Genomic DNA, 27836 nt, shown 5'->3' with positions numbered 1-27836 from the left:
TCAGAAAGAGCTTGTTCTTTTTTCAGTGGTGGTTCTGACCTGTTGTCAAAACACAGCGTTGCAGTCAGCGTTGCCTTTTGTGAAGAGATGTGATGGGCAAACAGACTGTGTGGAGGTGATGGTTGCTTTCCCTCAAGGGACGATTCCTGCGAGCAGCAGGACATCGGGACCTCTACAGAGCCGGGGTTCGCTTGCTGAGGTTCACGTCTAAGGAAAAGCTGTATGCCTTCAGCAGGCGACTAGCGCTGTCGTTTCTTTAGGCGGACTAGTGCTACTCTAGAAACTATACTTACTGTTCTTCCGCATATTTTAACTGCAGTTCAGTAGCAGCTTGTACAGAAATGTCTTCAAACTCCTAAGCCGCTCTAGGAGCGTTCAGAAAAGTCTAAAATAGGAACTCAGGTTTTTCTTCTTTTTTCCACATGCGGTCGATGCAGTCTTGGAACCATTTAGCTGCAGAGCCTCTTCTGTGTCTGTGGTTTGCTTTTCAGGGTTGAGCTGCCGTGCTTAGCTGGTTGGCTTTTGTTTCGGTTTGGTTTTTAATTAGTGCTGCAACTACAGCTGTCCAGTAAAGGTCTGAGGACTCCCTAATTTAAACTTTCCCCACCCTCACACTGCAAATGAATGAAACAAGAAAGACTTGAATAGGGGCTCTGAGAGCGTCCGTAGGGACGGATCAGGCGAGCCGGAATGCCGTCTGTTTTGACCTCTGTTGACAGGCAGGCAGTAGCCCTCCTTTAAGAAGATTTCAGAGTCAGTGGAAAGGACAGCTAGAAATGTGCCCCTGCCTTCACTCCTGCTTGTGTTTTGGATTCAGCTGAGCCTCTTCCTTCATCTCAAGGATACCATACGCTGTTACTCCAGTAATACCTCCTGCTTTCTCACTGTGCGTTCACCTGTGCTTGTTCGTGACAAACATCCGTGTGACAAACCTGAATTATTCTGTAAGGGACCTTGCAATTTCTTCCGAAGTCTCCGTGTGTGGCAGAAGAGTAGTGGTTCAATATCAAACGATTGAACGTGTTGATGTCTTTTGGTTGAATGATTTATTTTATTTTTTTAAGACATTCGATCTGCAGAAGACAATATAAATACAAACAGTCTACGTGACTGTGTGTCCCTCTTGCAGGCACCCTTTTCTTTCCTTGAATTGTCTGTTCCAACAGCATGTTGCATCTTTTCTTAAATTAGAACCGACAAGAGACCCATGGTGTATTGTAATATAAATAATATTAATTCACATTCATTTGTGATTAATGCTACTACTTTTAAATGCCAGGCTTCTCTGATATGACTTCCTGCTGTTGTCTTGATATCCTTAATGATGCCAAGAGAGAACACAAAAAGTTACCTCTGCACCTGTAACCCACCTTCCCTTTTCTAGCACGGAAATTCAAGAAAATTTTTAAAAAAAAAAAATCTATTAAATTAAACCCTCCACCTTCTTTAATGCTGATTTTTATTTATTTTTAACCACCTTTTTGTATAGGTTTGTGTAGCTGTTAAGTGCTTGCTTGCACTTCTAGTTCACATCTGGTACAGGTTCTCATGGTATTACATGATTTATAACTACAGGGAGATATATCTTGTAATGAGAGCTAGAAACAAAGCAAGAGACTCGCGGCGATAGCATGGAAGAGAAGGGTTACAGCAGTACCAGAGGTAAGGGATCATTATCACAGACTCCCTTAAGGATCAGGTCTTCTCCTCCTCACCTCTGTGCATCTTCCTCCCCTACTATTATTGTTGTCCCTCTCCTGGCTGCAAGAAAAGCAGCTGTACCCCTGGCCAAGGGGGCTTTCGTGGAGGCACACTGGTTACAGCGAGCATTGCAAGAGCAGGGCACTTGTTTAAGGATGCTTAAGGTTGTCCGTGTAGACAAAAGGCGTGGTATGAGACATTGCTGAAAAATGGAAGGCTATATTGATTTGAAAATGAACTCACAAATGGGACAAATTAGAAAAAAGTAAAATAAATGAATGAAGCATTAAGCTAACCTGAATGGTTCTCTTTTTCTTCTGTTTTGTGAGACAGAGGATGCTGCCACCTCTCCTTCTGTCTCGTCTCTCTTTGCAATCCCACTTCTCTGCCCCAGCAGGAGACTTTTCTTCTATGCCATCTCAAGACTCATTTCTTGCTTAATGAATCTTTCTTTTTTCCTTTGTTTGGATGCGAGTACAACACATGCTGCTGATATGGGTTACTTCATTTTCTTCCCTCATTTCTGCCTGCAGTTACACGATTTGCATTTCTAAGGAATACCCCAATTAGTATATTTTTTTGGCATCAGCCTACTATATAAGGTTGCTTAAAAGTTATGTATTGTGTAATGAGAAATACATTAAAAATACCATCTATCAAAGATAAATTATCTTCGTGAGCGTTACATGCTCACTGAATACGAACGTGTTTGACTCCTAACCTGTCTCACACCTGCTTTGCCTACAAAGGCTGTAACCTCTTCATTGAGCACGTGGTGTTTGCTTTGCCCAGTGGAAGCTCTAGTCTGAGTTACGCCTTAGTGACCAACACTGCCAACATCTTCGAATGGCCAGACCCAATATAACTGAGTTCAACTCGGATCTCAAGAGCAAAGAAGGTTTCTGAGGGGCAGGCAGAATCACTGGGGGATTAACAGCTAAAAAAAAAATATTCTACAGCAAATATTTGCAAGGAGATTTTTGTGTTCAGATGCTTAGAAGTAGGTCAGGCCTGAAGCAGATGTCCATCCACCTCTTGCCAAAATTCCTGCAAGGCATATGCTATACCCAAGCCTATTTTAGGATCCTTTTTCTTTTTTTTTAACTTAAAAAAAAAAAAATCAGAGTGAGGAGGAGTGGCTGTCCAAGCAAAGCTCTCATAACAGCTGAGCAATAGGATTTGCAATGGTGAGAGCTGGGCAGCCTTAAAATGGTAGGTGTTGAATAACCTCACTTCTGATGATGAGGCGGGGGGGTTACTTTGCTTAAATAATGGCAGATAACGTCTCAAATGATAGCTACCCTTTTTTCTTTTCCAAACGACTCTGCGGGTAGCGGATTTTCTTTTCAAGCGCTGTTCGGGTATCTTGCTTTGGCTCTGCACACCTGCCTGGCTGTGAACAAAGGGAAGCTAGAATAGCTAATGACTCATCTCTCTGCCTTGATTAACAGGAAGATCAACAAGGCAAAAATAATGTCATATCATTTTCCTTAAGCAGTAGTGAGGAGAAAAGATTGTGTATTAAAAAGTGCTGGGGTTGGAAGCTTTTTATTCCCTTAAAGGGGATTTAAGATAAAACTCAAGGTTTATGTCCCCATTTGAGTACAGCTTCTCTACCTGCTCATCGTGCAGTGGAGATTCGCCACTACAAAGGGACTTCTGAGCCTTCCCCTGTGGGTATGCACGGGGAGGTTTGACTCCTCTGCCAGTCCCTCGAGTTACCATCTGAACTGGAGATATTTGATCTGTAATTTATTGTTAAACAGGCGACTGAGAGGAGGAGGGTTCAAGCAGTGTACGTATCTTTCCTTGGTCCGCTGCAGAGGGCGAGCGATTCTGCAGGTGACGCCAACCCAGTTCTTCATTGTTCTCATTTTTTTTGAAGTGAAAGGGGAAAAAAGCAGAAGCGGTTTCTGAGCTCGGTTAACTCTTGGGGTGAGCCTCGCACAAACAAGTTAGCGGCTCTGCGCGCGGTGCAGGGTCTGAATTAAGTGGGGAGTCGGAGCGAGGGAAACGAGGGCAGCCGGTGAGCTCAGGGAGGGAGCGATGCCCTGCCCGCCCTCGCGCGTATTGAGGGGAGAGCTCATCTTCCCGCGGAAGCGGCTGCAGGCGTGCAGGAGTCTGCTCGGCGCTCTGCGGCGACAGCCGCCCTGAATAGGTGCCTTTCACTCCCCGGGCAGGGATCGCGTGTAGCTGGAGGACGTAAAGTGGTATGGTGTGCCTTCCTGAGCACTTCCGATCAAGCACTCATTCATGCGCGTGCGCTTCGGAAAATAAAAAATAAATAAAGTAAAATACACGGTGTTCATAATGAAAATCTAAAATACTAGTCACTTCTGGGACCACAGATGATTTCTGCGAAGTAAACTGACTGGTATGCTGCTAAGAAAAATATTTTCTTGTACATTTGCAAATGCTGTCACTGACAATAAAATTGCCTGAAATATAAAATAATGGTAGTGTGTTGCCTACCATGACAGAAACTCTAAAAGGTTTTGGCCTTTAGTACGCTTTAATGGGTGCTCTACAGAGGAACTGACACTTCCGTTTATTAACTTGTAATTGTCCAAAATAAATTCTGCTTTTTTCCCTCCCGGTAGATTGAAGCCTAGTGTATGTTAATTGTGCTGGCTCTTCTCCTGGCCTGACACCTTGACAGCTCTTGTCAGCGTTTAAAAGTTATTCCCTTATGTGCTGGTTATTCTCCCATAACGGCCTTGCCACTCATCTCTTCTGTGTTTTTTAATTCTGACATCCAAGTTTATGCTTAGCGTTGCCCCCTGACAGGAGAGCATTCTCTAATGACTAGCAGTAGGTCAGCACTACCAGTTTCAGAGAGAACGCAAAAAAATTAAATCCAGCATTTCGGTTTGCAAGTGTACGCCTGGGGCTCTTGCTTTACTAAGGCTCAGGTATTTGCTTTTCGTGAAAGAAATGAGGTTGTACAGTAAACTGATTTATTAGCTATACCACCCAGTGCTCTCATCTCATCAAATCTCACACTGTGCAGGACTAGAGCATCTCATAATTTCTAAAAAAAGACCGCTAATTAACATTTATGTGCTACAGGACACGATGGTACTTCAACGGGTGGCACTTTTTCCTTTGAGTCGGTATTGGAGCAGTATAATTGTGTTGCCGGAGTTGCTGCCTTCGAGATATAAAACCGAGACCTTGACCACCACGATAATTGAAGTTCCCAGACTGCTTTCTTAGGAGCAAGGGTGGTAACTCCAGTCGTGCACTGGCCAAAATCCAGGCAGGTAATTAGATCGTGTTACATTAGTACCCCCTGCAGCTTCAGCTGATAATAGCGGCTTCTTCTCTTCCCATCCGCGCCGTTCGGTGTAATTGGTGTGCACCGTCAGACTGCTGCCGCCGTCCAAGTCAAGAGCGGTTGTGTTTCATTGATGAACGACGTGGTACAGGGGTACTCCTCAACCCCAGCACCTGGGAAAGAATAAAAAGCAGTTGTTACACTGTAGAATTCATTGCTGTCGGAAAGATAGGTTTTGGGTAAGGAAAAATACTACTCTCTGTATTTGAGTACTTGAGTCACCAAAAATCACTGGTTTCTGCATTTGGGTTACATGTCAGCAGATGAACAGTGCAATTACCCCAGCACTAATTAGATCCCATTGAAGAGAACGCAAGTTAAAGGCAATGCTTTTGCTTCCACTTGCTGAAAGTGCAGTAGCAGAATATTACTTGGGAGAGTTTGATGTGTTTTGGTGTGGGGGTTTTTTTTCTGATGACTACTCTGATGTGCTCTAGAATCTAAGTTTTTCTCCCTCTGACTTGGAAGATGGGGAACATACAGTAACTGGGAGAGGCCGATAAACTCTTCAGGTTGTTGACTCTGAAGTATAATAACCTCTCTTAAGATGGTGTAATTAACGGTTTCACTACGTTCAGGATCTTCAAGAGTGAAAGGCAAAACTATCAAAATCGGCAGTAATTAGAGTTTCATTTTCATGTTCCAGTTGGGCTGAGCCTGGAAAACCAAGCTGCCAACTCTGTCTCCCCAAAGAGCAGGGACTAGAAAGACCAGTTCTTAGAAAATATGATTGTCACCCCAGGTTCTCCTGTTACCTTTAGGATTAAGAATGAGAAAATGGAAGACATTTCCATCATAAACCCAATTCAGAGGGCCATTATGAAAGACCAGAAATAGCTGAGGAGCTGTACAAGAGGAAGGATCAACTAATTTAAACGTGAGTGGACATTAAAAGCAACACGACTTAGTCTTTCCTAAATTTTACATCCCATTGGCCATTTATTTGCTGCTGGTGGATAGAGTTAAGCTCTTTGTAACGTGTCAACGGCTGGAGAATTCCTCCAGAGTGGAGGTGGGAGAGGCAGTGCTTTCCCTGGCGCTAAGCAGAAATCTGGACACAGATTGCAGATGTGCTGCATACAGGACGCCAGCTGGTGCTGGAGGGTCAGTAGAAATTTCAAACAGAATGATTTATTGTTAGTGGTACTGCCCCAGGCAGAAGTGAGAGTTCGCAGCATCAAAGTGACGTGTACTCTTTGTGGGCACACGAGACTTTTGTTCCACAACATCTGTTAAAAGAGGAAAGCAAGTCGAAGCTGTGCTAATGTACCTGCTGGTAAGGATGTGAGACTGCTACCTATAATCATACCAGAACTCTTTATTGCCTTTTGGAAAACACCGGATCTGGTTTCAGTAGTGAGAAGTACTGGGAACTTTCATTGCTTAAATGTGCGTGCCTTTGATGAATAGACCCTCCTTGTGCTTGTGTTAGGTGCAGCTGTGCGTACGCAGTGTCTCAGGGAAGGCTTTGAATTTCTGGTGGGAAGCCAAGTATCCAGATCGAGGTTTTCAGTGATTTTGTTCTTACACTTCACCATCTTTTACCCATTGAACAAAAGCTTGAAGTTTTAATAGTGCAAAATATTGATATTTTAATGCAAGAGGTGCTTAAAATTGTGCAAAATTACTTAAGTGGTCCTTATATTTTCTTCGATTTTTCAGTGCAATCATTGGTATACGTTTTGGAAGGCTATCGGTGTAAAAGATGGTTTTCTTCCACAAAGACGGCCATTTGCAGTTTTTCACCTAGGATCTGATCACCCTTCTTAAATTTTAGAGAAAAAAAGTGCTAGAACCCTAGCATAAGATGTTAGTTCAAGGCATAGCTACATTCGGTTTATCTCTATGCAGTAAAGTGCTATACACTAATACGATTTGATGAGAACAGAAAACACTATGTAACTTACAAGCAACTTACTAAAACTAAGTAGCTATTACTTTAGTTTGATCTTCAGTGATCTTTTAGCAACTTAGTTCTGTTAACAGAAGTTGCTCTAATTTGGGCAGTGGGATCAAGAAAGAGCTTTAGTTGTCTGCTAGCAGCTTACCCAAGGACCTCATTCCTCAAAGTTTGGGAAGGTCCAACCGAATCCAGGTGCAGGTTTTCGTGCACAAACCGAGCTCTGGCGCTGCCTTTGCAGGACAGTGAAATGGCAAATGGAAAATGGAAATAAGTCGAATGTTTGTCTGCTGCTCTATCTGAAGAAGTGTTTTGCATGATGAAACTGTGAACCATTCTCTTGTCTCATGTTAGCAATGATCTATGACTTTGCTGGTCTATAGCTAATCGTCACTTGTAAGCGTCTCTGTGCCTCTGTAACAAGACAAAACAACATGAAATGGGTCATGCGGATTGCAGCTTCTTCTAAATATTCTCAAATCAGAAATCACATCAAGTATTAGTACTGTGCAATGTTTTTCATGGCAGCTGCTTCACACTAACTCGATTTTACAGGCAGAGTTTGAAGGACAGGCTATTTTGTTGTGCAACTGGGGCCATACAATAAATCTGAGTCAGAGCCAGAAATGGTGTATGGGTCTCCTGATTGTCTTTATTTGAAGCCTGTTTGGCCATGCTTTCCTTTAATTACAAACGTGCTCACTACCTGGTGTACCATGCATTCATGTGCTGATGTAGCCTAGTTTTGTGGCACACTGGTAAGGACAGTAGTTCTTTCAGCATATGTACTGCATAATAGCGATAATGCTGTTCTCTGCTGAATTGCATGTTTTACTGGAAGTAGCAGACATGTTAATAGGTGTATATTTGTGTTAGAGGTAAAAGCGTAAATTTTTTTTTTAAACTTTCTAAGCTTTGGAACTTGGTCTGAGTCTTTCTGTGCCTATGTAGTTGCATCCTGCACAAGCAGGCAAGAGACAGGTTTTGGGGATGACAATTTGATGAACGGATTCAAGACTTTCATAAAGGATGAGTCACTTTGATGCCATTAAGAGAGAGAATTCCAACAATATATCCAAGATCTGCAGAGGGAAAAAAGTGTCTCTTGTGTAAAGTTGTGTTCTTCTAACCTTCCCTAAGCATCTTCTGTGGCAATTTTGCAAAAAAAGGAGAGGATGTGGCAGGGAAAGACAAGTGTCTTACAGATTTTTTCCTATCCCAGCCCAGAGGGCACTACAGCATACTGCTAAGAAATCTTGGAGCAGTGATGTGGGAACCTTAAGGCAGAAGTAACATTTTAAGACCAGCCTACTTTAAGGGATGTTGTGAAGGCTGAGAGCAGTATCTCAAATATCTAGGTTTCCGTGGGAGATAACTTGTGAAGACAATGTGATGGTTTGCTTCTGTATTTTTTATAGCTATCCATAGGAAAAGAAGTCTGAACCCCAATTTGTGGAAAAGTTTTCGTCTGTTCTTCATTAAAAATGCCCATAAGATTTTCTAGAAGGAAGGAGATTTGTGTAGTTGACGAAATTAAAAAACAACAACTTTGGTGAATCAGAACTAGATAAATATGGTTCTCCTGCCAAATTAAAGACCAACAAAGATATCTGTTTCAACTGAATAGTGTAAATCTTGTGCAAAAGTAGAGAACCTGGTCTGTAAATACTTACTAATTATGGAGTGCTCTAGCCATGCTTACATAGTGCTTGAGGATGGCAAGAGGTTTGTTTGCAGGGCTGGGAGTTCTCAGCATAAGGTTATTTGTTCTGGTCTTTGTAAGAAGAGTGGGCAAGGGTTTCATAGCTCTCACCAGTACTTCTCAGTTGCGGAGTACTTTTGTTTGTTTCTCTGAGTTTGCTGTAGGGAAGGAGAGTAAGGCACTTTTTTTTTTTAACTTCCCTAAACATACAGTTATGTTGACCTTGAGGTGATAAAGCTTCTGCTCTCATTTTCCATTTTCTGTGGCAATGTTTTATCCAGCAATACCTTCACGTTGAGTATAGACATTTTAAATCTATCTTCTGCTGAGATATACAGAAGGTCCACCTAGTTAATTGGCCCTGTGGTTTATGTGTCAGATAGGTAGCTTTTTATGGGCTTCTTTTTCTTCTTTTCATCAAAGCTTGAGCATATAGCAGTTCAGATTTCAGAGTTCAGCGCTGTAGGTAGTGCTCTGTGCTGTCTTCCTCGTGCGATGCTCACCTGTTAATCAGAACCTGTATCGTGAGAGCGGGTGTATTTCTATCCTGGCTGTTGTTATCGGAAAGAAAAGGTAAAAAGGGATATTGTCAATTTTCCTTGGGAACTACTTTCTCCCTTTAAGAATGTGGACTGACATTTGGGTACATTTCCATTCGGTAATGAGCTTTACGTTATTAGTTAATTATTGTTTTTATTAATTTCCTAGTGATTCTTAATCAAGGGCAAATTATCTCCTGAAAGGTTCCTATGTGATTGAGGCAGGGGAATATTGCCGTAAGTTGCTTCTGGGTTACGTTAAAACGGAAAGCTGGACCTGCTGTACCGATGATCAGCTCTGTCGCGTGTTCAGCCAGTTCTTGGGGCTGGGGTACCCCACCAAACACCTTCTGCAGTGACACGGGCGAAAGAAACACACCTGACGTGCAAAGCCAAGGATTTGTTGTCAGTTCATCCTAACAGCCTACTGAAAGAATTATTATTAGGCCAATTACAATGATACTGGCGCCTGTAGTCCAAATTATCCAATTATAAGAGCTTATGCCTGATAACGATACAGATACGTGTAAGCTTTCTAGTGTCTGATCCTTTTTGGTGTTACGGTCCTCCCAGGAAGAAAAGGGAGGTGTCATTGCAAGTTGTCAGCACGACGAGTTCTTCATGTGGGGGAGTGTGATGTTGATGTTGGTGGTTTCTTCCTCCCTTTTGCCAGGAAGAGGGTGAAGTTTGATGCTTTCTTTTTCCTCACTCTGAGGTCCGTTCGGGGTCATTTTAATGTATTTACTAACACAAATACATGCTCTGGTGGTTCCCAATTGCATATTGTAGTGAAATTTGCTACATATAGTGTGTTTTACATATGTTGGATGCTTCTTCATTTTCTTTTTATCCCTAAACCCACTTTTCTGCATAAAGTTGCATTTCTTTAGCAAGCAGTAATTGAACACCAGTGAGTTGTTTATAGCCCTGGGACCATGGTGTCATCCCGTTCCTTCCACTTCCAAGGCCTCTGCTATGACCTTGTGCTTGTCCTTTTGGGGGTCTGTGTTACAGTCCTGGTTTCCCTCAGCAGCCTCCAAGCTGTGGTTGGCTGATAACTTCATTAACGCAGTGTGGTGACACATACATCCTTGCTCTACAGTTACTAATATTTCATCTGCAAAAGCAATGATGCAGTAGAAGACACACATTAATGGAGACATGTGTTCTCATAACCACTTGCTACCAACATCTACTACTCACAGTAATGTCGTCAAAGTTACTTTACAACACATTTCATTTGCATAGTTGAAAATGAAAGCATAAGTCAAATTACGGTATTAATTCATTTTGCCTTGCAAGATGCAGTCTTCACATTTAATAATTTTTTCTTCAATCTCATGTTTTTCTCAGAGGAGCCTGTGATTAGTATTAAAGGTTGGGTTAGGGATAACAGATTTTGTCTGTGCCAGTTAGCTGTGGCTGTGAGGTATGTGTCAAAATTTGCAAAGGCCCATTCTTGTCTCAATTTTCATTGGTCAAATTTTATATATTCTTTGAAGAAGCTTGTCATGGTCCTGGGATAATCTCTGGCAAGGACCAGATCCTGCTGATGAGAAGCAATTTGTGAACAGAGGCTTTGAATAGCTCGGTGATCCGATATAAAACTGATAGGAGAAAGTGATTGTGATTTAGCTCTGACATAAAGAATTAAAATAAAGAGCTCACTTTGAGGGAATTCATGTATCTCCTTCAGCCCGTCAGAGTTATTAGAGTATCCTTCAAGAATTGTGGAAAATATCCTTTAGAGAACCTGACTGTAAATATTAATTCCTCATTTTCAGTCATTTTGCATATTGTAGAGACTGGAAAGATTTAAGATTCGGTAGGTTCATTTCAACCTCCGTGGCAGTCTTTCCTAAAATATCAGCGACCAAAGAGGCTGAAAACATAAACTAAAAATTTCTGCTTGCAATTTTTACTGTGCTTGTAGAAAGGGTATTGTGTCCTCCTTCAGTAAAGAAGGAGGAATAATCAGAACAGCAGCATGATCCTACAGAGAACTTCAGTGCTGGAGGCCCAGTGAACCATTTTGACCAAGGTGAAAAGGTGGGTCACAATAGACGCCAGTAGGTGTTGGAGGGCACTGGAGAGAAGAGTTGTTGGATGAAGTCTCAAAGATCTCAGAGCTGCCAAGTGTGTTATTCATGCAGAAAACAGCAAAACAGTCTCGCAAATGAGCAAAAGAGAGCTTTAACACCTGAGCCATCCAACGCTTGTGTGTTGATGGAGCCATCCATTTTGTGGCCTTATCATCTCCCACCAGAAAGTCATTCTAAAGGGAAATCCAATATTCCTTCTCCAAAGAGGTGTAGAGGTGACCTTTCTTGGAAGGGGGTTCTTGGTGAGGAAGTCGTTGCTCCTGTGAAATGATTTATGGAAGATGAATGCTGCTCAAACGGGGATTTTTCCAGTAGCTTAAAACTTTCCGGATAGAGTTTAGATGGGATGTTGTGGAGCTCTCGTTATTTATACGTGGGAAATTGTAACTGGCCAGAGAATAAAGCCATCATCAACATTTAGCACTCAGAGGCTGGAAACACCAGGAAGCAGTGCCTCACTGAATGAATGTTTTAGTTGCAGCAGAACTGTCAAACTTGAAAATACTGTACATGCTAGGCTCAGAAGGAGTATTCTGGATGCTTAAACTTCACTGCTGGAGTGAAAGGCAGGGGGTGGATAATGCTGTGGGACCAGGGAATGGCGCGTGATGTCTGAGACGGTCGGTGCTGGGTTGTCCCTCCGGAGCAGCAAAGAGGAGCTGTGGCCTCTGAGGGTGGCCCCACGCTTACGGCTGCCCGTGTCTTCCCAGAAGTGTGAAGTCGAGCCCTTTTCTCTACAGCATTGCCCTTTTCTCTAACGGCACTAAGGATAACCACTTCTTGACAGAATTTAAAATGTTGCGTATGTTTTTTTGAGTTAGAATCCTAAATGCTGCAGGAGTGGGTGTAAAGGTAAAGTGATCCTTAAAGAAGTGACGTGTATCGATCTTGTCTTTAATCTTTGTGACTGAAGAAGCTTCCTTAAGTGTTGCTGAAAATTTCCATGGTGAATTTAAAACCTCTGCTCTCCCTGAGCTCAGCAGGAGTTTCTCCATTGACTTCAGAGAAGTAGAATTAGGCCTAGAGTCATTAAAATAAATACCTTTAAATCAGAGACTAGCGTATGTAACCACTTTCCAGATGTACAAGTGTGTGTCAGCTTTATGTTCTTTTCATTATCTGGTAAAATTAATTTGATAGGGGAGATGCTAATTCTGTATTTCTATGCTGTTTTCTTTGGTTTTGGCCTTAATATTTATGGAGTATTCAGCTGATTTTTGCTGAAGCTAACAAAAAATATCCTACAGCTTGCAATAAGATCGGGCTGTTGTTATACACGTGGTTAGTAGCTAGCGCAGTGAAATATTCAATATGCAAGGCTCAGCAATTCTGCAGGCTTAAAACAATGTTTTTGCACGATGGCAAAGCTGTGGCCGTTTAGTCAACTTCAGAAAACATAGTTATCTTAAAACAAAAGCAACAAAAGTCTTAATTTATGCTCCATAACCGGTTATTTGTCAAAGTCCTGGAGCCTTGTTCAACTGTAAGCCATAACGCTATCTGAATCCTGCAGCAGGGGATGCTGGAAAGGAGCAGAAGATGCACAGGCACCAGGGTAACATCAAACGAAACATGAGGCTTACTATGCTGGGAAGGGCATTAATCATCACATAGTGAAGTATGTGTTTGTTTCTGGCAGATAATTTCTGCAGGAAAAGCGTTAAAAAGGATAGAAAGTAAAGACAGATTTATTTTTCCTTCCATTGCTCCAGCGTATTTCTTCTGCGGTCACCTAAACAAGAGTAAGTAGTAAGATCTTCATCAAAGGTAACTAGCCTTCATGTATATTACAGGTGCAAGTGTGCAAAATATTTAATGTTCTAATTTTCTTCATGATTTTGAAAACAATTATGTTTTCATTTGGTTTTGGTTTTCATTTTAAGCTCAAGTTTCATTTATTTTTTCCCCATGAACTTACATAGGAAAATATAACTGAGCTCGAGACTATGAAGAAAGATGCTTCATATACGAGTACGAAGTAGTCTCAAAAACTAATTCTATTTCATGATAAAATAATTTCAGTTTTATATTACAAAAGTAGAAAAGACCAATGTGCATTTTCAGTCGTACATGATAATACATGTATTTAATATATATTTGTAGGATCTGAATGTAAAAGCTGGTTCAACAGTACTTTTCTGCAGACTACACAACTGAACTACTGCATATTGCTCAAGTGTGCTCATGAGCAAGTTATGGTTGTTTGTGAACATTTGCATTACATCAGTTCATTTAAAGTTAATAAAAATTCCCTGAATCATGAAGAATCTCATCTTCTCGTCACCCGCCTCCCTTCGGGCCCGTGACGGGCAGGTAAAACAATCCCAACCTTCCCTTCCTCTTAATTAATCCCCACTTTCTCCCCAGCCTGGGATGATGCTCGTGACAGTGCTGGAAAAAGAGCAGAGGTTCACTTCAACCGAATCTACCTACTCAGCAATACTGTGGGCTCCAAGAACTTGCTGGTTTTAAATCCTGCATATATCTATATCTGGGTGTGTTAGACTTCTTCTAATATTAAAAGACCATCAGGAAGATGTGACTGCAATTCGTGGTAGAAATAGGAGAGGAAAAGGATTATTCACAATCTGTATGTTCCTTCTCATTTGGAGGGCTTAATATCTGATAATATAAAATGTGGTTCTGTTGCAAATTTGTGGAGCTCTCGGTTTTTAAGAAAAAGGTTTAAATTTTCCAGCTTGAAGTGAGATGCATACAGCTATAGGCAGAGGCAGTTAGAAACAGCTTATAACTTGCAACAAACTGGAAGTTATTAATAAGCCAGCAATAGGTCAATGTTATTTGTTAAAGGCCTCTTAAAAGTGAGTGGCCAAAGTCCCTACACCGATGAAGTGAGGAGATGAGATAACTCACTGCATAAGACAGAAATCGTAAAAATGGTGGTTGGAAGTTGTCGCTGGCTTCCTGCTCGCCAACACGAGATCATCGAGTAAGATGGGGCTTTTTTCAGCCATGTCCTGAATTTCTGCAGGGTTGGAGGTGCCGCAGTCCCTGTAGGCAATGTGTTCTGGTCCCGCACCGCCCTCACAGGGAAGCGTTCCCCGCCACCAGCCAGGAGTGACTCCATCTGCCGTGTAACTCCCCATCAAGCAGTTGCAGGCTGCTGTTAAAATTCCCCCCGTTCCTCTTCCATTGCAGGAGCACATCATAGCAATAATTCCTTACTGGCAGCGTGAGAAAAAAATGATTGTCTGTTGATTTCTTCCTTAGCCTACTTATCCGAGTGGTCGAATTACTAATTTCATTGGGAAATCTTGACATCTCTCCTCTCTGTGGAAATAACTTGCCTTGTTTAACTTCTGCTAGGGAAGGCCTGTAGCACTAACAGGGTCAGTTCTTCTTGTGTGATAGTATTTTTTTCTTGGTGCTTTAGTTTTTTCTATAATCTTTCAAAGGGAGAAATTCTTTTTTGGTTGTTCTGTTTCGTTGGGTTTTTTTTTTTAAGTAATACGAAAGATACGGTCATGAGAAGTATGTAGAATTGCAGACCAGAGCGCAAGTGAAGAGATGCTGCCCTGTCGTGCTGTGTAAAGTGAAGGGGTCTCCAGTTGCAGAACAGTAAAATATATATGCCTGCGCAAACCACCGAAGACAGAAGGAAAATACATGTATTTTACATCTCAGTAAGCAATGTTTTCTGCTTTAAATGGCATGTTTCATTCCCCATTTGAGTGTTTACAGGTGTTACGAGAGCTCTGATCTCTTCAGTTATTATTTATAATTGATTAAGCTCAATCCTCTTTGCGAAAGGATACTAATCTGGTTTGGTGTGATGAGTGTTTATCTAATGAGTGCGTTGTTGCTCGGTTTGTCATACCATAATTCACATAAAGAAGAAATAAACCATCTCAGTTAGCAGGGCGTATATCGACAGCAGTCATGTAGTACTCAGAGAAAGGGGAATACGCACAGCTTCTAGAATTATCACCGGCAGCTAAGAAATACTCGTGTTTAGTCCCTGTATTAAGCAGTAATTAGATTTAAAAAAAAAAAAACAAAAACAAAAACAAACTGAATACAAGCCAAAAAAACCCTTTATTAACAACTAAAAATATGTTTTATATCATATACCGATTTAGAGGGTAGAAGTGTTTAATTTGTTCTAAATAAATCCAAATGCCACCTCCACGACAGCGCTGAACTACCAACCCATGTTCCCCATGTTGAGGTAATCAGCAAATTTTTGAAGGGCAGGAGGGAGCTGCCACGGGCTTCCAGCTCCTTTCCGGGTGCAGATGGAGTTACAGACAGCGTAGGAGGTGGGGGGCTCGTGCTGGGTTTAGGGCAGACGTGTAGGACTGACTGTCGCGCGTCTTCGCGGTCTCGGGCTAGCGCTGCGTCGCTGGCTGGGGGTGGGAGCAGGCGCGCGCCTTGCTCTCCCGCTCTGGCGGGTTGTTCACCACGCCGGCGCTGACGCCCGTGGCCGCAGCGTTGCAGGCTGCTCGTCCCCTCTTCTGAGCTCGGCAGTTCAGCAATTTAACTCTTCATCGGTTACTGCATTTAGCTTGGCCTCCCTTTACAGTTTCAAAGTCCTTCTGCCAGTGAAGCAGCAGCTGCGTTTTCTGGTGTGGTGTAGACATGGCAGTATGTCAGTTCTCTTAATGTAACGTAAAGCTATAGGAGTGGGTTATGCGCTGGACTCTTTCCCTGATCACTCGTCTGCTTTCTCAAAGGTTCCTGCCTTAGCTGTGACCCTGCTATATCCAATCTTTCAGAAGCAACTGACTTGAAAAAGAGCCTCGACAGAAATTTCAAGGTGCAACACTTGGTATTGTAGTGCTCAATATATAAAGGGCTGCAGCAACCTGCTTGTGCTATTTGGGCTGCAGCTTCGAGTATTTCATAGTTAGGGAGCAAGAAAAGGAAGTTTTATTTTGATGAGTTATTTTTAAAAGCTAACAATCGCATAAATTCATGATTCAGTGACTACTGGGAATATGGTCGTTTTTCCTGATAAATAAGAAGACAATAAAGCAGCAAAATTTGATGTCATGGCCGTTAAGTTCTGTAATTTTATACTTCCATTGATCAGAAAGTGAATTTATGGTCTACGTATTTTCAGCATCGTAAAAGTCCACATAATTTAATTGTTAATCTAAGGTCAAAAGCACATTAGCATAATAATATCTGAACTGCACTGCCCTGAAATCCCCTGATAGGCATCTTTCTGACTCCTGCTATTATAAAAACTGCTCCCATTGGTTCTTGACCCTACTAAAGTTGTTCCTAGACTAGGGAGATGAGCTTTGCACGGGTAGTTTATGAGAGCCTCTCTGAGTAAGCAGTCCTTAGATGATGCCTTTGTGCTGGGGGGGGGGTGGCTGGTTTTTATGTGAGGTATTAACGCCACAGAGAGAGCCTGTATCAATCCTGATGCTTGTTATGATTTCCCCTTTGGTTTCATAAACTTCATTAAAAGTTTCACTGCTTTTCTTCAGAGTCAGTTCTGATAACATTATATATGTTTCAAGGTATAAAATTATTTGAGGCTGGGGTTTGGGGGTTTTTCCCCCCCTCCTTTTATCACCTGGTATCATAGTATTCAGGTACATTGTGTTTCACTGTTCAGCCTTTACGTGCTTTCGCTGTGCTGAGCATATTTATTAATTAATGTCTTCTCTATGTTTTGAAGACCTATTAGTTTGAAGTGCTATTGTTACAAGTGCTTAAATCTTGAGTTTAAAAAAAAAAAACGCAACAACCACTTTGCAAGGTGGCAGAAGGCTTGTAATACTGATGTAAGAAGTGCACTTAATGCCATAATGTGTCTTTGCTTTCGAGAGGCTTTGGTCCACAGAGATCTTCAGGCACCTGGCTCCGGCAGCGGGATCTGGGCTTGTGGTTCCTATATTATAAAATGCAGGGGACAATTAGGAAACTCGGCATGAGCTTTTTGAAAAGCGGCATGCTGAAATGAACTGTCTAATGTAGTAAATGGGGAAATGAAGACAAGGGTGAAGTCACCAGAAGTGGGGTCCCGTTGGAAGTCCACTTAGGATTTCTTTGATTTTTTTTCTTCCACGGCACCTTCCTGGGGTATCTTCCACGGCAAGCCTGGGGACACCTGAGCTGTATGCCTCTGAGTGAAATGCAGCCATACCTGAGTTTGGATCTCATGTGGGCTTCTCGTGTATAGTTTCATCCATGCATTAGGTACACAGGAGCTGGTGGTCTTTCTTTCCGTCTGGACTTGCATACCTCAGCTCAGCATGATGTAATGGGTGTGCAGTAAGATTGCCGGCTGAGTTTGCTAGAAATAGGTGGAATGTTTCTGCTTCAGACCCAGTGTTACAGTTAGATTTGTTAAAATAATCCACTTCTGCCCAAGTGAAAGCAGCCCAGTTGCAAGATCCCATCGCAAGGCTGGAGAATCGGGGTCAGGCTTCCCATTGCTCCGGGCTGGGGGAAGTCATTTTCAAACCGACGGTGGTCCGTGCTCTGCAGGTTCAAAGTGGCAGTACAGCGTATCAGGGTAATGATGAAGGCATTTAGTTCTCTTGGAGAAATGTCATTTAATTATTCACTGTGAACTGTTTGTTGAAACTCTGCTTGCTAGGACTTACACATTTTGAGCTGGTTCATAAGCAGAGCAAAATACAGGAGGGAATCATATATAAATACTGTATGACTGCTTGCTAATTATTTGCTTACTGATCCATGGAAACAAACAAGCATAACAGGCATTAAACTAACTATTGAAGTTAGCATTAGTGAATAGCTCTGCCTCATGGAAAGGCACAAAAACGTTAAGAAAAAGATGCTTTTTAGGAATAAGACACGCTTGTTTTTTTATTGCTGCCATTTACTTGGAATAACTTGGGGGGGGGGCTCGTGATACTCAGAATGCATGGACTAATGGCATTTTATGTATACTTGGGTAATATATCGTTTTCATTTGCATAATACAAGCAAAACCAACAAAATACAAGTACAGGGCAGCATAGATGCATTGCTAGCAATCACTAGCATGACTAAGTGCAGTAAGGGAATGCAGGTGATGATAGTTTATCAGATGGCTAAATAAAGACAAATGGAAAACAACTACAGTATCAAAAAATGGGGACACACACTTTCTCACTTAGATGACCTTTTATGTATAGGAAATAGTATTTTTTGGAAGCTGCCCAATCAGGCCTCAAACCAACTTGCACCAGGTGCATGTTTTGTGGTTTACAACTAAGAAGAGTTCCACTTAGACATATGTATTTGCTGAATAAAGTCCTCAGGAGTTACCGAGGTATAATCCTTATAGATTGTTAAAGCTCTCCATGAAAAAGACTGAGATACCAGTTGTAAGGAAAAAAACCCCACGCTGTATAACTAGTTCATATTCTGCTAAGGCCGGTTTTCTGTACAGGAAAGGGGCGGTGTGTTGGAAGGAGGTCTGACAGAAGGGGGGCTCTGGAACGAGTAGCTCTCCAGAAGAGAAGAGCAGACAGTCCCACACGAAGGCTGTGCACACAAAGCTTCTGCCAGACTCCTCTGTCTTGCACGTTGACACCTACTTGTGGCAGTCAAGGGGAACAATTTAATTACTTAAAAATTGTGAACGGTTCTTCTGCACCAGATCTGGTATGCGCTAAACAGATGACGACTGCGCGGGCTGAGGAGACGCTCAGATCAGTAGAATGATGTTTGCTTGGCAATGACAGGCACGAAACGCATCTTCTATGCCTCCAAGACCACGTAAAGGTTCCGTTAACAGCATTGTCGCTATTGACTGTGAGCGAGACCCTGCTCGCACCCTGAAACACGGAGCCGTGTTAACTTGAGCGCTCCTGACGGCACGGAGTCCTGCTGACTTTCAGCAGCGAGAGAAAAGGGGTCACAATCTGGTCGGAATCAAATCACTAATTACAATCATCCCAGTAATTACAGTAAAGTGCTGCTGCTGGAGAGTGATTATGGATTTGTATACACCTCAGCTTCTCCTTTTTAACCTTGTGAAAAAGCACCCTTTTATCTCTCTTTTCTTCTCTTGCTTTGTCGCATTCTTCTTTCCTTGTGTATGGGAGGGGACAAAAACCTGAAGAATTACTGAGCTCTACAAACTGGAGTGAAATCCTGTCTTTAAATGGCAAGGGCTGGAGGTGGGGAGGGGAAGGAGCAAACTTCATCCCTTCTCTGGTATTCTGAGTACTCAGAAGTCACCTGTGAAATGAAACACTTTAGGTTTCACAAGTGGCTGGTGGGAAGCAGGGTCAGTCTCATACTATCGTTAGGAAAACAAGAATGCACAGGGGTAAAAAATGTTCTACAAAGATGCTTCACATTTCAAACCTTCTTTCTTGGAAAAAAGTTACCATACATCCAGTTTTGAGTGAATTTATAACCTTACACTGCGTTAGCACAATAAAACAAATTTTGATAACTCTATCTGGAAAATATAAATGGTAGAACTGATTACCTTTCGAATTATTTCTCTGTATCTATCAAGGATGTCTTCAAAGGAGTATCCAGTTGTTTGAAAAATAATGCGAAAATTGAAAATAGAGAGTAGTACTCATTTTTCTGCCAGCGTTTGCTTTCTCAGCGTGTTTCTATGTATATGTTTGTGGTGGTAAATGGACTGCCAAAGTAGCATTAGCATCACCCAAAATGGCAAAGACAAATTCAGTGTGTGAATGAATGCTGTTATATGAGGGATATTTTTCTGTGAATAGGAAAAAAAAGATCACAAAAGGGGCAAAATAAAAATTGAGAAGGAGCAGGAGAACAGTGCTTATAGAGTTCTGAAAACTCCATTACATGTGTATCCAACGTGTGCCACCAGCGATAAGAACAGTTCTCGATACCCTTGAACAATTTGAAGTTAGAATTACTGCTTTTACAAATCCACGTGGCCCCTGTTCATGGCCGGCTGTTAGCCCTCGGACACTAAAACGGTGGCAAGTTGCTGGGTTCTTCCCAGAATCGTGAGATTACGATCTCATAAGGTGATGTCATCTGGACTGTGAGCCATATGGGGGACGCACCGAGCAACTGAGCGGTGCACCGATGGGGTTTGGGACTTAGAGGAACGCTTGTTGCTGACGTGAAGGATTAGGAAAGTCTCTGCATATTGTCCTTCTGTGACATAAGGAAAATCCCCCTTTTGTGTGGAGAATCAAAGCTGCGCGTTTTAATTTCCCTCCAGAGAAACAGGCTGGAGATGAAATCGAATGAGCTACGGCATCGAACCCGGTGTCTGCTTAACTGCTGCGTCCGGCAGCAGCGAGAGCGGGAAACAAGCTCCTTCACAGGGAAGATCTTCCCCTTTCAAAATACACGGCTCCTCTGGCCATTACATCCCTTGGGGATCCCTGCTGGGGCAGGACCCCTTAACGCCTTCAGTAGTGACCTGGATGGCAGGACAGCGCGCCCTCGGGCGCTCTGCAGGTGGTACCGCGCAGATAACGTGGCAGGGCCGGTCCAGGGGGACCTTGGTCGGCTGGGGCGAAGGGCTGACAGGGACCTCCCGCCGTTCGGCGGTGACAAATGCTATGCCCAGCATCGCTGCAGAAGAACCCGAGATCTAATACCGGCTGGGGGGTCGACAGGCTGCAGAGCGGCTTTGCGGAAAAATACCCGGGGTGGTCTCGTTATTTTTTATTACTATCTCAAAGAGCAGTCAGGCTGTGGGGAAGGTTTTTGGGAAGAGAGTCATGAGCAAAATTCTGGATGAACATTGCCACATCCTACTGAGGCTGGTCTACATTAATCGCAAAAGCTACAGTAAAATTTTCTAGGTTATCTCTAACGTAGCTAACCTGTTCCTAGCATCTCTAGGTATTTGGTTATTCACTTGAAATGTGTAAATTTATTGAATGGGGCACTTTGGTTAGGTTCAAAAATAATTAGTGCCATGAGTGTTTATCAGAAAGTAGCTGTCACTATAAACGTTTATCATCCCCGGGTTTTTTTGTGTGCATTATATGACTATTTCTTGCAGAGACTGAAGGAACTGAAACAGAGGGAGTTTGCTCGAAATGTAGCATCTAAATCACGAAAAGATGAAAGGAAACAGGAAAAAGCCCTTCAACGTTTGCACAAGCTAGCTGAGCTAAGGAAAGAGACAACGTGGTAAGTGCATAGCTGCTGAAACATAAAAAATAGTTTAAAATAATCCCTCCACTGTTATCTGGTGCTGTGGGATGCAGGGCTGTTGGAGTCCCTTGGCTGGAGCCCCACACACACGTTTTTATGGCATTTTTGAAGCAGTATGTGTAGAGTAATTTGCTTCACACTATGTGCAGAAATGAATGTTTAACGTTGCTTTTTCAGTGGAGCTAAAATGACATGTATTTTTAGTTTAAAAAAAAGATGTGTTTCATATATATTTCATAAAACCAGGCACATTGGTTGAAAGCTGAGTGAACTAGGTCATGCGTTTGCAGGCTGACACTACTTCATTGATGAGGTGAGGAATACAGTCTGTCTTTCTAGGATGTAGCAGATCTCTGCGGTTTAGTTTTCAAACTGCTCGCCTGGGAAAGCATCCAGAAATCTAGTTTTAAATTTCAATAACTGGATTTTTTATATTGAAAGGTAAGTGCTGCTTCTCCCCAGCTCAACAGAGCGTTTACCTCCCTCTGCAGAAGTGACTCCTTGCTAGTCATACGTTTTAGTATTGCATCTAGGCATACTGTTGAAATTAATTTTGAGCTTGCCTAGTTGTGGCTGTATTCTCTCTCAGATGTGATGCAGTTACGATGCTGACGAGCCACTGAAAATACATGTACCAACTTTTCACAGTGGAACCTCGGGGGGGGGGAAAGGCAAAAAAGTAGGTGCTCAAACGCAAATGTTTTCTTTTTACCCAGCCTTCGTCTCACCAGCTGAACTAACAGATAAGTCCAGCCAAGTTGTCACTCTTGTTCAGTAATAGTGTCTTTCTCCATAGTTTGGATGATGGGCAGCATGCTGGAACAACGTCTGTCTAAGCAGGTGGATGGGACATGAATGTTGTGAGGTCTGTTTGACATGAGCAACATGACACCTAATTTTAATTTCTTTATCTTTTTATGATTACTCATGTAGAGGCTTTCTCCTCCATCAGTGTTTTAACTGTCCAAATTTAATACTTGAGGATATTAGCTATTATTCCCCCTAAGCGTACTCCAAAATCTGAATGTAGCATATTTCAGGAGAAAGAGGAAAGAGGAACTTATTGTTTTCCTTTTTCCATGCTAGTGAAGCACAGATTTTGTGGGGTTTTGTTGTTTCTGTTTTGTTTGGTTTGTTTTTTTATTATCCTCCTTCTAGTTCCTGAAGGAGAATTTATCTCTGAGCTTTATTTCTCTATTTAAGAATTGCTGTTTGCTACCACATTGCATCCTTAGAGGTGTGATATAGACAGACACACAGGATTTTTTAAACTGGTATTTTCTAGGTTGGTTTTGTAGAAGTCACCATTTATTCTGTTAAAGAAAGGATTTGTGGGGGGGTTTTAATATATATTTTAAATTTATGAAGAACTGGACAAGGCAGGAATTCTCATGAGGAATTCCTTTCTCATAAAACCTCTACCTTAATTTCTAGACCCAATAGATTAAGCTCGTCATTCTTTATCTCAGCACTTCTTGGGGTCCTAAGCGACACTTGCAAGTTTTCCCAATGACCCATCACCTAGTATTGCTCTGCACTGTATCGTAGAATAATTTGGTTAAAACAAACAAATAAAATTGTTTTAACATAGGTCCGTTACTCCTAGTGCTGAACAGTTCCTGTGGATCCTGGAAAATTGGCAGCTTAAACAGTTTTTGGTCTTCTCTTTGCTTCCTATTAAGTGAAATAGAACAGATGGGAAAAGGACATGAAATGAAGAACAGGAGTAGACAGTGATAAATTTTTTCTCAGGAGGGATGAATCACTTACTGCACTACTGTCAGCTGAAATACTCTCCCCAATATTGTTTTTCCATGAAAGAAATTGCTGAGATTGCAACGCTTCGGTCTGTGAACACAAACAGGGTGGGCGCTGCTGGGTGATGGCCCGTGGGCAGAGCAGCAGTCACTGGGATGATGACTAAGGGGGAAGTGGTCTATGAGGCGCTCTCTGGTTTAATATATTTTGTAGCACAAAGGAACGCAAACCCTCTGCTATTTGTAGTAATAATGTTGTAACCATGACGGTCTACTGGGAGGAGAAGCAAGATTTCTAGGGAGATATTAGGCCAGACAGTATGTCTAGGAAGAGTGAACTATCTTGTAGGACTATTAGCCCTTCAGCTGGTAACTTCACATGAAGGAACTGGGGGTACAATACTTACTTTTTTTTTTTTAATACTAGTCAGCTGATCTTATTATAAAAGATGACGTTTTTTCATATTCTAAATCTGTGTATCCACAGATTCTTCCTCTTGCCTTAACAAAATCTGTCAGATACCAATGTAACACCATATTTCTGTTTGCAGTTCTCTGAAAGGTACTGACTCTGAGTTTTGTTTTCCTTCCTAGTGCTCCTGGAAGCGGCCCTATGTTCAAATCCACTACAGTGACTGTGCAAGATCATTGCAATGATATCCCACAAAGTGCTGCCATAGATTCTGCCAGCAAACAGGATTTCAGCTGTACGTTAATGCACGATGCACAGAATTGTAAAGACGTTGCTTCCGTGGTTTCTTCCACTCCTGGAAATGCATGTAGTAATAAATCCGACGCTAACAAATGTGGAGATCAGGTTCAAGGAGCTCAAGGACATAGAGTTGGGTTCTCTTTTGCTTTTCCTAAGAAAGCAGCAGTCAAACTGGAGTCTTCAGCTGCCGTTTTCTATGAATATAATGACGAAACGTCTATGGAGCACGGATTTAACAGAAGAAGTAGGTTTGTTCCAGGAGCATGTAACCTGCAGTCTCCTTCAGCAGCAGAAATAGTCCTGTGCCCTGAGGAGAAACATAACTGTTTTCACCCACTGGTGGAAAAATGCATAGACACAGCAGAAGCTCCTGAAGCTCAGGAGTCAAAAGAGCCGGCCAGTGAAGAAAGCGGGGTGCTAGAGAGTCTCGTATCAGCTCCTGCTCTGTCCCATTCAAAGCAACTGGTGTCTTCGGACGTGGGTGGCTACGGTATTGGTGTAACAACAGACTTACCGGAGCAAACGCTGCCCGCGGCTGCGGAGAATGCTCAGGTCCTGCCCCTGGCCTGCAGCGGTTACGAGCTGCGGGCAAACAGGGCTCTCGTGCAGGCAGTTGTGGAGGATTGTTTATGTCCGCAGGACGTTGCGGAGGAAGATGAGAAAGACGGGAACAGTGATTCATCCACAACTGAAACTGAAATGAAAAAGCTGGGGACAGATGCATTAGTTCCATCACCATCTGAAGAAGGTAGTAGTGGAGCCCCACAAAGAAAACCGGACATGCGCAAGAGACCTTGTGAACCCTTTGTTCCTGTTCTTAGCAAACATGGATCAAATATTCTTCAGTGGCCATCGGAAATGTTAATTTACACAAGCACAGACCCATCGATTTCTTATAGCTGTAATCCTTTATATTTTGATTTCAAGTCATCGAGAGGAAGTGACAGCCAAGAAAAGCCCAAGCATCAGCCAAACATACCTCATTTGCACCATAAAACTGAATCCAACCATAGCTTAGTCTCGGATTTTACAAATAAACCTACTTCAGAGTGTGGTGATTATGAAACAGAAATGAATAAAAATGTGTGCAACTATACAATACCCCTTATAAGTGATGTTTCCCTCATCAGAAATTGTGATCTTGCAAAAAATCAAAATAAAGTGTCCTTGGATGAGTCATTCAGGATTAGAAAAATAGAAAAGTATCACATTTCTAAAAATCACTTACAACAAAACACTGTGATAGATGAGAAATATAACAAAGTCTGGATCAAAGAAAGCCATGAAAAATGGCTTCACAAAAGTAGAAAACGGAAAAGGAGAAGAAAATTATGTCATTGTCATCATCATCACTGTGGGGACACAGCATTGGCAGAAACAGCGATGTCCTCAGTGACTGAAAAAGAAATCAGTTACAGAGATGAAAATAAATATCAGCACCTCCAAAATAATCCAGAGAAGTGCAGACGTGATGCGGGGAATACCTGGCTGGCTACAGGTGAGATACAGCAGTCGCATCAAAAACTTGGTATTGAAAATGGTCATAAGAGAGTCATGTCTGCGTCAGATCATGTACACTGGGACAGAGGCTGGTGTGACGTTTGGAGTGCAAAAAATAGCGGCCAAAATCATGGTTGTAAATGGCCGCACAGAAAGAGCAAAGCAAGCTCTCGGAGACAGGTGAAGCAGCTGGCTCTGAGTTCCAGGAGGCACAGCTTAAGGTGCTCTAAAACATGTTGCAGCTGGAAAGTCAGGAGGTCAAGTTGTAGCCCAGAGCATAAATGTTTAGGACACAGCAGTGAGGAGAAGATTCCAAGTCAAAACCAGTCCATTAAGAGAGGTTACAACATTCTGACAGAGGAACCTGAAAAATCCCACCGCAAGCGGAGACAGCATACCTATTCCTCTTCATCAGATGAAAGTGCATACGGACAGACATTATCAGCAGAGGAACATGTAAGGCAAGCGCGTACTTTAGATACACATCACAAGGCAAAAGGGAAACGCAGGAGGAGGAAAACTAGAATCCATCATGTATTCCTTGACAGGAACGCAAGAAGTGAGACCTCCAGACCTCCCAAGGAAAATTCTGCAAATTCTACGTTAAATATTTTGGGGGACTTCTTGACTCAAGACAGTCTAGAGGAAACTAATATGGATCCCAAAGCTGATCATGCAAAAGATACGGATGAAACAATGCAGCTGGAGGAAAGCAAGCCATCTCTAGAAACTGATAGTTCACGTGTGCTGGAAAACGACAAGCTGGCAGGGTGCACGGCGATGGAGAGCGCTCCCAGTACATTTTCTGACGTCGTCGCGGGTTCTGCTGCTTCTGTTCCTGAGCACAGTGCTCCAGCAGCTGCCGGCACACAGGATGTTCTGCAAGACGAAAAGAAAAAAGAAAACGTCAACAGTCGTGAAAATCAAGCTCATTACAAATTTCCCCTCCCCAACAGACATTTGGAACAAGCTCCTCTTAAATCCTATCTTTGCCATTATGAATTGGCCGAGTCTCTACCGCATGAGAAAATAAATGAGGTGACCAGTGAATGGGTACAGTGTAATCCTGGCATATTTAGCAGCCCACCACCCTTGCCATTCAAAGAAGCACACATAAACAGTCATACCTTTTTAACTACCGAGCAGTTAATAGCCCCCTTCACCCTGCCAGATCAGACGTTGATATTCCCTGCAGATAACCACGAAAAATTCAAAGACCTCCCGTCCGAGGCGTATCAGCAGATCATGCCACAAAACATGCTGGCCAACAAAGTGAAGTTCGCCTTCCCTTCCCCGGCGATCCAGCCCCCGAATTCCCCGCTGCAGCCCTTACCCTTGCAGCCACCGCTGTGTTCTACCTCCGTTACCACCATCCATCACACCGTCCTACAGCAGCACGCCGCCGCCAGTACGTTGAAGGTCCTCCAGCCCCACCAGCAGTTCCTCCCCCAGGTCCCGGCCCTTTCCAGAGCGCCTTTATCTCATCTACCGGTAGGACCGAGGCTCTGCCCCGGGGGCCACGCAGCTTTCGTCGCCCCGCCGCATTTGCCGCTGCTGCCGCCCTCGGTGCTGCACCCGAGCCAGCTGGCGTTCCCCCCGCTGCCGCACGCCGTCTTCCCCTCCCTGCTGTCCCCGCACCCGGCCGTCATTCCCCTGCAGCCCCTCTTCTAGGGGGGGCTCTCGGCGACGTCGGCTAAGCGGTCCTGCTGCCTCTACGGTCCTCTCGGCTTTGCAGAACGGTTCGGTGAAACAAACTGGTTAAAATTCCTCCTTCCTTGGGAAGCATTTACTGTAAGTACAATGATGCAGACATTCGTTAAAGTTTAGACCTATACTATAACTAGAGCACTGAATAGTCTGATACTAATATGAACTCTCTCTATATATAAAAGTGAAAATCATGTCTTAGAATATGTATAATGTATATAAAATATATTTATAGTTCTATAACTTATGTTGTAAAGTATTCACTTTTTGTTTTTTTATCTTTGTGTATTTGCACCTATTTAATGTTTAGACAAAGCTGATGCACTATGTTTTGTACTATGTTCTCTGAAACTGTAAATCTAGTGACAAACTATTTCTTGCAATAAATTTTTGTTAACGACTTAAGTATATCAAAAATCTTTCATTATAAGCCTCATGGATGTTGTTCTTCCATGTTCTTCTGCAGCTGAATAGCATCCTCTACCCCTGCCATGTTGGGATAATCAGGTTTCCTAAACGTCAGTGATTTATCAGGTAGGCTGAGAGGCTAATGCCTTGAGGGCAGCTGTCTTTCCGAGCAGGAGAGAAAGGGTAATGGATCTGTTTGTGTTGGAGGTTTGATGTCACCGTGACAAATTTTGCCTGCTTGTAGTGTGTGCACAAACTGCTGACTGTTGGAGCTAATCCCTTTTACACTAAACCACAAAAAGACAATGTAACAAAAATAACACCAACGATAGAGGGGGAGGGGAAGGAAAATGCCAACGGCAGT

The 27836-nt window shown here is 42.7% G+C and overlaps 1 protein-coding gene across 2 annotated transcripts in view; it reads left to right on the top strand.

Moving 5' to 3' along the window:
* Positions 1–27028, top strand: part of ZNF804A (zinc finger protein 804A) — a 153857-nt gene extending 126829 nt beyond the window's left edge. For both annotated transcript variants that reach the window (XM_075153978.1, XM_075153979.1), the window contains 2 exons: positions 21234–21364; positions 23740–27028. In XM_075153978.1, coding sequence (XP_075010079.1) covers positions 21234–21364; positions 23740–27028 — 3420 coding nt within the window. The remainder of the gene's footprint in view (positions 1–21233; positions 21365–23739) is intronic.
* Positions 27029–27836: the final 808 nt, after the last annotated feature.

This window comes from Calonectris borealis, chromosome 6, assembly GCF_964195595.1.
Source record: "Calonectris borealis chromosome 6, bCalBor7.hap1.2, whole genome shotgun sequence".
Lineage (NCBI taxonomy): Eukaryota > Metazoa > Chordata > Aves > Procellariiformes > Procellariidae > Calonectris > Calonectris borealis.
This window is presented reverse-complemented; position numbering and strand designations above follow the sequence as displayed.